This window comes from Liolophura sinensis, chromosome 1 (assembly GCF_032854445.1).
Source record: "Liolophura sinensis isolate JHLJ2023 chromosome 1, CUHK_Ljap_v2, whole genome shotgun sequence".
NCBI lineage: Eukaryota > Metazoa > Mollusca > Polyplacophora > Chitonida > Chitonidae > Liolophura > Liolophura sinensis.
The window spans coordinates 4,784,929-4,795,222 of NC_088295.1; the positions used below are offsets into that span (position 1 = coordinate 4,784,929).

The 10,294-nt window shown below is 42.4% G+C and overlaps 1 protein-coding gene across 1 annotated transcript; it reads right to left on the bottom strand.

Annotated features, from left to right (window-relative positions):
* Positions 1-9,068: 9,068 nt before the first annotated feature.
* Positions 9,069-9,860, bottom strand: LOC135461878 (uncharacterized). The gene has a single exon (XM_064739147.1). The coding sequence runs from the start codon at positions 9,858-9,860 to the stop codon at positions 9,069-9,071; it is 792 nt and encodes a 263-aa protein (XP_064595217.1).
* Between the last annotated feature and the right edge of the window lie 434 nt (positions 9,861-10,294).

Below are 10,294 nucleotides of genomic sequence, written 5' to 3' on the forward strand. Positions count from 1 at the left end.
TTTTTAATAACTATAGCGTCTAATAAATTGCAGTTAACATTACTGTATTTGTTTTTTACTAATTCTGCATTAGCGATGGTATAAGAGCGCGTCTACGTTGTTAGTATATAATCATGAACATTTAAAATGTTATGACTGGTTTGGCATCTCTGACTTATAGAGAATTATGCCCTTGTGTTTATCCACCGTTTGAAGCATCTTTACCTTGGTTAGTTTAGCGTTATGCGAAGCCTCCAGCAATATGAAATGATGGTGCTTTTAGTAGCCGTCAACTGTAGCCTTATGTCGTACTTTCATTACGTGTCTAGCATATTTATTTAATAAAATAAATCAGTGGAATTCATTTCATTTCTGACATCCTTTATCAAATTACAAATGAATCCATATATCTTCAGGTTTAATTTGATAGATGATGATAATACTAAAGGTCATCACAAAAATGGAATAGGGCTGATGTATTCAGGTACATTGTCAGGGTGACGGTCAGCGTAAATACGGCTGGTGTATTCAGGTACATTGTCAGGGTGACGATCAGCGTAAATACGGCTGGTGTATTCAGGTACATTGTCAGGGTGACGATCAGCGTAAATACGGCTGGTGTATTCAGGTACATTGTCAGGGTGACGATCAGCGTAAATACGGCTGGTGTATTCAGGTACATTGTCAGGGTGACGATCAGCGTAAATACGGCTGGTGTATTCAGGTACATTGTCAGGGTGACGATCAGCGTAAATACGGCTGGTGTATTCAGGTACATTGTCAGGGTGACGATCAGCGTAAATACGGCTGGTGTATTCAGGTACATTGTCAGGGTGACGATCAGCGTAAATACGGCTGGTGTATTCAGGTACATTGTCAGGGTGACGATCAGCGTAAATACGGCTGGTGTATTCAGGTATATTGTCAGGGTGACGATCAGCGTAAATACGGCTGGTGTATTCAGGTACATTGTCAGGGTAACGATCAGCGTAAATCTGGCTGACTGATGTCTACAGATATTCTGTACTGGTATGGCAGCTCTAATGAGGCCTCACTGTCAAAAGTGCACGAGTTTTATACAACTTTAACAACGGGCCCTGATATCATCTCGTAAAGTAAAGAAACGGGGATCTAAAAAATGCAATGCCTTTCAAATAAATACATCTACAAAATAGAGGTGTTCTCACACAAAGAAAAATACAGATGCTGTGTCGTTAAGCCACGAGTGTCTTTAAAAAAAAGGAGCTTAAAAATAAGTTACGGTGCCCTAAATGCAACGGTGTCGTCTACATGCAGAAACTGCTTTTTTACGATCATAAAAATAAATGCGGTGTCTATAACTAACAGATGTGGTCTGCTATTAGGACAGCACAAACTATTTACCTAAACTCACAGGGTGGATAATGGGTGATAATAGAGTATTCAAAACAGATGTGGTGTCATGAACTCACGGGTGTCCTCAAAGCAAACATGTACAATGATGATAAAAAATAGATCAGACATCATGAAGAAACAGGTGTGTTGCATCAATGGAGTTATGTCAAAAATGGGTTTTAAAAACAGATGAGAGAAATAGAAGTGTTTGTTCCGGAACGAGACATCCAGGGCCTAGTGCCATGTTATCTGTACTAGGCACAGCGAGATAATTGTCATCTCAGAGCGTGTACAGAAAGACACGTCAACTAGCACATGCTGCAGCTTTTGATATCGACATACCTGTATGTAGTTACCATGGCAATGAAACACGTTATCATCTCATCCTCTAAATAAGCGTCATGTTCTTGTTTACGTCTAAGAAATCAGGACACCAACAAAGAAACTTGTCGGCGCCAAATAACATCGGCGGAATGAAGAGCCGCTGATGAGGTTAAACAGTTTACGAAACCCGGACCAGCCTAGATTAGTAGCCTTATAAAACACCACACACATATCCCATCACCAAAGGTGTTAGCCCCCACTAACAATGCTACTGCAAATATAGAGGTAAAAAACCAGATCAGCAAGCATCACCAGTCTGTTTGCTGGTTTAATCCCTCACAGGCCTTCATAGCTTTCGCAGTAATAAAATTATGCCCATTACAGACACCTCACAATCCAATAGACAAGTTGTTTGGGGACAAGTAATTCGGAACGAAGACGATTCTCCCTAAAAAGCTGCGGCACAGTTTTTGTGACCAGTAGGTAAAAAGAGAAGGCCGAATCGAGGGCTTTGGATTGGGCGCTCAGCTCCACAGCAATGGTCCTGCCGGCTTGACTGACGAGCCGGAACGGGCCGATCATCTCTGGCCTGTATACGAACAGTCTAACACGATTACAATAACCCTAATGAGCAGATTTAATCATTCAGTTAGAGGGCTGGGGTCTGGGACCCCCAGCACCGATCTTTGACCACTTAGTGTAAAACAATACTCCGAGGAAATAGGCCAGCTAAGGAGCTCTGGGAGATCGATTCTATCTGCATGGCTGACGATATCCACATTTGACAGGGTGAGGAAGCGACGGAGACACTGACAGCTTCCGGACTAAGGGTGCCAAGACCCTAATCTGCCACAGATGTGTTTTACAGATATGCCATAGGGTTATGACTGATATTTTACACAAATTAGAATTAGAATTTAACAAAGTCGTTTATTACTTTATTTACTCGTTAAGTTTCAGCTCGCCAATGTCTTCTACCTTCATCTCACTTCTTGATGTTTTAATGAGAGAAACAAAAGTATTTTCTCAAATCAAACAAATGCTATCCACTACAGCTCAATCAAATAGTTGTAATTTGTAGAGGTAAGTCTGCGAAAAGGACTTTTATGTTCTTGCAAATTCTCATACTTAAAACCCCGGTGCGCATTCGCGTGAACTATTATGATGGGTTTTGTTTGTCTGATCGGTCATTTCTTCGGACTTGTCGAAGTGGGTCTCATGTACATGTAATACATGTGTGTGACCTTCCAATGCACCGAAACAACACCCTTCTTCCTGGTGGAACCCTATAATCGTAAAATCCATACACTTCTCCAGCCAATTTGTTATCTCAATCTACCAGTATTGGCAACTGTCCCGCTCCTTTCCCTTTCTCCCAACCTTCCAACAAAGCATCACGTAAAAATCACCAAAACAGGGCAAAGAAAATCAACAAATGAAAGGTTCTATTTTTCTGGATTAATCTTCAAGCCCCGGTAGACCCGGAAGTGCAATTACTGGAGTATCCACAGGGTTGGTGAGAACAGTCTTCATCTCTCTGTATCCTCATCCCCGCTACCTAGACAAGACCTTAGTGACTTGGCCACATAGCACAAAAGATTGGTTACAGGAATTCTCAGAGTTAAGTCCTTTCCTCGCTTACAAAGTGGGAGATTGAGGGCAAATATAGGCCACCAAAATATTTACTGGATTTACAAAAGGATACAATTATATCATCTCAACAGACATTATTTCACAAGTTGTTACCACAAAAAGTCTCTAAATATAACACATAATTCTCGTGGAAAAGACGTAGAGCATCTTTGGCGCTCTGCTTCGTGATTGTGTCAAATTCCGCGTAACCATGGACTAGGGGTTGTACATGCATCGATTTAAAAGCGGTCACAGTGGATGTATGAAAGTTGGAACATGATTAAACAGTAGCAACTTACAAGCCCCTAGCACCAAACCTGAAGCAGAATGTAAAAAGAATGCTGTGGTGTAAATGAAATATATTAGACGCCACTGATCTGAATAAAAATGATGTGATGTCATCACATTTTATATACAAACACCGTAGAATCCCGGCTTATACATGAAAACAATGCAAAAAATTGCAGCATTGAGAGTAAAACCAGAGCAATGACAACAGTGTGATGGTTGGCAAAAAGTCACGCATATTACTCGTCAACCCCGGCCTCCTGTCCTAGGCTTTTATTCTAACTGTTAATATAATTGCTTAAACAGTGGCCCAGATTAGACATTTTAAGAAGAGGATAAACTTTCTTTCAGCTTTATTAATTAGATTATTGAATCTATATCCAGAACAATGTATAAATGGGATGCGTTTATATTCATAGATTGTTATCATACCAATGGCCATGTTTTTATTTCTCACGTGACTCTTCTAAATGCAGATAGAGTTTTGCTTATATTTTTCATTATAATAGACATGGGAAATTATGCCTTGAAGTTGGTTGTATAAGGGATCACTGGCTGTATAAGGGATCACTGGCTGTATAAGGGATCACTGGTATTATTGTACTATTGTTCAACATAAACCATGAATTGAACTAGGCGTCTCATGAGACAAATCTCTCCCTGACATGTTTTCTCCTGATTGTTGGTCGATGGGGTGTATCACCAGTTTTCGTCTCCAATAACCTTTGTATTTGGTCGGAGTAGAGAACATACACCCACTGTAATATGGTTGATTTATGCTTGTAAATCGCCGTCTATGTCGATAGTCCAATATTTCGATGTGAAGACAAGAATTCTGTTCATCTAATGAGCGTTGCTCTTTGGGGAGCTGACTACATTGTGTTAACCCTTTCCAATGTATTAATTATCTGTGCTATGCTGTATTTACGCGTTCCTGGGAGTACCCATATGGACCTTCTCGCATCCTCACTGTGGACGCTCTAAACACTGAGAGGACAGGTCGTCTGTAAATAAAATGTGCAACATTTGACGAGGTTTTCCATTAAGTTAAGGAAGCGCCGGTGTGTGTGAACCTGTAGCGTGGTAGCTCTGTACCAGGGATTTATTGTTCAGTGATGTTCAACAGTTGATCAGTTTGTTTGAAAACACCCTAACAAATTTTACTTATATAATTATACACCACTCCCTAAGATGTTCAGCGTTTTCAAAAGCTGTTTAAGCATTTTATAGATAAACACATATTTGTACCTTGTGTTCAATTCTTGGCAGCAAACACGTCCAGATTATACCCTAAACTACACAGATTTGCATTCGCCGTCTGGGAAAGCGGAAGCGATAATAGCGTGTTAATCTCTGTCATTAATTACGGCCTCTCTGCCATTAATTACGCCTGCCAAATCCAGAACCAGAGCATTGCTATGCAGCAATAGAGGTTTTGTCCACTCTCTTGCCACTGTATCCGATTCCCAATGCCTCCACACAGTATCGACTTTTCATTTCGCCACACTTACAATGAATCCGTCAGATTTATAACGTTGTTATTATATTGTGAAAACCAATTACTCTTTACAAACCAAAGCATATAATAGTGATGTACTTTTTGAACATAATTACTCTACTAGTTGGATGTCCAATTAAAAGATATCACAAAGGAATGTTAGCGCTGACCTACGCGAGTTAATTCCCTTGGGCCAGGACACAAGTAACTCTTTCATTCCCCTAAATCACATGGCGGTCGATTGGTTATACGTTGTGCTCTGGTTTTGCGACGTGGTCGATCCAGAGTGCATTACTTCATATTTATTGATAATGGTCACAGATACTTCAACTTGTACATTGCAAAGCCCGTCATCAAAAGTGTTAAGGGGGCATGACCTAACACACGTCAGTTACAACCAGTTAGATTCCGCTACGGCAGCGTCCATTGCTGTACAATTCGTAGGAAATCGAACTCCCCAAAGCTGATTTACTCTGAAAACGAATCGTCATTTTTAAGGTTTCTGCTGATCGTATGAATTACTACTTGTGTTTTTTGTTAGCCTGTAATGGTATATTAAGCACAGTGTTAAATATAAATACTTGGGGACCGCCATTTTCTACTGAATCACGTGTAGTTGAAACCACACTCCTTACAGCTGTACATTTTGCTGTACATTACTGCCACCACTAGCAAAATTTGTACAGAAACCTCGAACAATGCCGAGGTCACTTGGGTCACGGTGATGAGGCAAAAAGTGATGTCAGAGAACATTTAATAGCTTTTAATTTATGAAGTCGCTAAATGCTGCATAAACCCGGTCCATGAATGAACTGTTGTAGGCTACTAGTATATCTGTATTGCAGTTCCCATTGGTGTTTACGTTCACTCGTCTGCCGTTTATAAATGGCACATTGTTCGCATGATAACAACGTTTTACACGTCAAGTATCTTGCATTTTATTACCACGGTTTTGCACATTGGCTTCAGGTATTTCGTACGCATTACGATAATGAAGAATTTCAATTATTTCCCATTTTTCATGATATGTGATGTTAGCTTCCGTCCATTGTACACAGTAAACCCCTAACTACACGTCAATGCATCAGCTAATGACTTCTAAAATGAATATATCGATGGTTTGTGACATAATGCTCAGAAGATTATATCTTTATATAGACATGCCTATATAATTAATTAATTTATCTAATCCTCCTGGACGAAATGCTTTATATGTTTCTTGGCATAGATCCGAAACTATCACAAAATCCATTGGAATATAATTAATGATCTTCAGCATAGAGAGTAAGATGGGAGCAGTGACTACATTGCGACAGCTGGCAAATGGCCACACATAACCGGTGAAATACGATCTCCTGTCAATTTACCTCATTCAGAGTTTTATTCCATCTGTTCATGTAAATACATAAATAGTAGCAATTTACACGCCCCTAGCACCATAGCTTATAGATTAATAAAAGAAATGCGGTGATGTTAATTGCATTTTATTAGACGTCACTGATCTAGAATTACTGAAAATACTGTGCTGTTACGAGAGTAAGTTCCGCTGAAGAATTCTTATATATAGGCCTAGACGCGTATCCCGGTTGACATTTGAACAGAGAGGAGTTAGTTTACGGCTCCCAAACTGATATGTGTTTATAGATACTGGCACGGAAATTGTTACCATTTCCTGTTATAGCCGTTATATGCCTCCATGGTCTGTAACTGTGAATTAATGCTGTGTTATTCCGTATATGGCAAACCTATGACGCATGTACGCTCATGCTAAATCTGAATAGATTTTAATGGGGATGCAGTACAACTGAATTACGAAATTGCCACACACAATATATCTTACGTTGCCGCTGCATACCTAAATGGGGACACACCTTTATCTGACATTACTGCTGGGGATTTGCTTTGGTGGTGGAATCTCCAAATGTCAATACAATCTGTTTGACATTATGATTGGAGATGGGTTAGAGTGAAATCCCCGGACGCCGACACCACTTGTGTCTGTTTACGTCTGGGAATGGGCTGCTATACGGAAACTTTCAAAGCGTTTTGAATAATTTTTTTCGTAGGCTTTTGTTGGAAGCGCTACCAAAAAATTATTCAAAACGCGTTGAAAGTTGTAATTTTAGACATGTTGCGGATGTCGTAACGTTAGACAAACTGTGTCGCTATTGGGTTATTTGGCTGTAACCTATATCCAGTGGCAACGCTAGAGAGACTGTGTCGCTATTCGCTAATTTGGTTGTAACCCATGTCCAGTTGCTACGTTAGACAGATTGTGTCGCTATTCAGAGATTGGGCAGTAATCCATATCCAGTTGTAACGTTAGGCAGAGTGGGTCGCTATATAGGGATTTGGCTGTAGCCCATATCCAGTTGTAACGTTAGACACATTGTGTCGCTATTCAGAGATTTGGCTGTAACCCATATCCAGTTGTAACGTTAGACAGACTGTGTCGCTATTTAGGGATTTGGCTGTAGCCCACATCCAGTTGTAACGTTAGACAAACGGTGTCGCTATTCGAGATTTGGCTGTAACCCATATCCACTTGTAACGTTAGACAGACTGTGTCGTTATTCGGGGATTTGGCTGAAACCCATTCCCAGTTGTCAGAAAGCTAGTCTCTCCATTTTCTCAGACCAATCAACAGCCATAAAGTCAAATAAGTTGTTTCACCATTCGGAGATTCAGTTGCACCTTACCCGCGATATGTGGGACAAAAATCTACCGGAGTTGCCACCTGAGATATCGCCACGTGAAATAATAAATGCTAAACATAAATTCCCTGCTCACAAAAACCATCATATTAGATGCATACCAATGCCATCTTGTGTTGGTGTGGTTGACTCTGTCAGAGTGTGTTCATGGGGTGTGGCTGGCTTTGTCAGAGTGTGTTCATGGGGTGTGGTTGGCTTTGTCAGAGTGTGTTCATGGAGTGTGGTTGGCTTTGTCAGAGTGTGTTCATGGGGTGTGGTTGGCTTTGTCAGTGTGCGTTTATGAGGTTTGGTTTGTCCTGTCAGCGTGCGTTCATGTGGAGTGGTTGACCTTTTCAGCGTGCGTTCATGGGGAGGGATTGATCTTGTCAACATGCGTTCATGAGTGGTTGTTGGGTGTGTCAGCGTGCGTTCCAGGATTGTGGTTGACTATTTGCAGCGTGTGTTCATCGGATGCGGTTGGTCCCGTCAGCATGAACTCATGAGATATGGTTGGTCGCATCAGTGTGAGTTCATGGGTTGTGGTTTGTACTCTCAGGGTGAGTTTACGGTGAGTGGTTGGCCCTGTCAGTGTGAGTTCATGGGATGTGGTTGGCTCTGTCAACGTGAGTTCATGGAATCTGGTTGGTCCTGTCAACGTGAGTTCATGGAATGTGGTTGGCCCTGTCAACGTGATTTCATGGGATGTGGTTGGCCCTGTCAACGTAAGTTAATGAGATGTGGTTGGTCCTGTCAACATGAGTTCATGGGATGTGGTTGGCCCTGTCAGTGTGAGTTCATGGGATGTGGTTGGTCCTGTCATTGTGCGTTCTTGGGATGTGGTTACCTCTGTCAACATGAGTTTATAGGATGTGGTTGGCCCTGTCAGAGTGTGTTCATGGGATGTATTTGGCTATTTCAGTGTGTGTTCATGGGATGTATTTGGCCCTGTCAACGTGAGTTTATGGGATGTGGTTAGCCCTGTAAAAGTGTGTTCATGGGATGTGGTTGGTGCTGTCAGTGTGTGTTCATGGGATGTGATTGGTCCTGTCAACGTGACTTCATGGGATGTGGTTAGCCCTGTAAGTGTGTGTTCATGGGATGTGGTTGGTTCTGTCAGTGTGTGTTCATGGAAAGTGGTTGGTCCTGTCAACGTGTGTTCATGGGATGTGATTGATCCTGTCAGGGTGAGATCTTGGGATTTGTCTTTGGCTTGGTCAGCGTGTGTTCATGGAATGTGGTTGGTTCTGTCATCGTGAGCTCATGGGATGTGGTTGGTCGTTTCAGCATGTGGTAATAGGATGTGGTTGGCACTTTGAGTTGCTTTCATGGAATGTGTTTGATTCTGTCAGTGCGCGTTCATGGGATGTGGTTGGCCTTTCCAGTATGCGTATATGGGATGTGGTTGGCCTTGCCAGTATGCGTATATGGGATGTAGTTGGCCCTGCCAGCGTGAGTTTATGGGATGTGGTTGGTCCTGTCAGCATGTGTTCATGGGATGTGTTTGGTCCTGTCAACGTGTGTTCATGGGATATGGTTGGTTCTGTCAGCGTGTTTTCATGGGATGTGGTTGGCCCTGCCAGCGTGTGTTCATGGGATGTGGTTGGCCCTGTCAGCATATGCTCATAGGATGTGGTTGGTTCTGTCAGCATATGCTCATGGGATGTGGTTGGTTCTGTCAGCATATGCTCATGGGATGTGGTTGGTTCTGTCAGCGTGTGTTCATGCGATGTGGTTGACCCTGTCAGCATATGCTCATGGGATGTGGTTGATTCTCTCAGCGTGTGTTCATGGGATATGGTTGGTTCTGTCAGCGTGTGTTCATGGGATGTGGTTGGCTCTGTCAGCGAGTGTTCATGGGATATGGTTGGTTCTGTTAGCATATGCTCATGGGATGTGGTTGGCCCTGTCAGCTTGTATTTATGGGATGTGGTTGGCCCTGTCAGCGTGTGTTCACGGAATGCGGTTGGGCCTGTCAGCATGTGCTCGTGGGATATGGTTGGTTCTGTCAGCGTGTGTTCATAGGATGTGGTTGTCCTTGTCAGCGTGTATTTATGGGATGTGGTTGACCCCATCAGCGTGTATTTATGGAATATGGTTGGCCTGGTCAGCGTGTGTTCATGGGGTGTGGTGGGCCCTGTCAGCGTGTATTTATGGAATGTGGTTGGCCTGGTCAGCGTGTGTTCATCGGATGTGGTTGGCCCTGTTAGGTCCAGTTTATGGGGTGTGTTTAACTCCGTGTGCGTTCATGAAGTGTAGAATCAGCGCATGCTCATCAATATGGTTGGCCCAGTCAGTGTGCGTTTGTGCACAGGCATCAGTCAGAGGATTGGATAATCAAAAAGTAAACGTGTCGCACACTGGGGCCCACCCGCCATCTTGAAAAAAGTGTAGCGGCTATCCGTGAACATTGGTTTTGTCATCAGGTCATTTGCCGCCTGAAGTTTGATTGTTACAAGTCCATCCATGAACGACATGCTGTAACTCTCAAGTGAAATCGTCCTCTCCA

Bases quoted from the DNA above. Each gene is read 5' to 3' on its own strand.
- LOC135461878 (XM_064739147.1), bottom strand. From the start codon at position 9,860: ATGGGGTCAACCACATCCCATAAATACACGCTGACAAGGACAACCACA.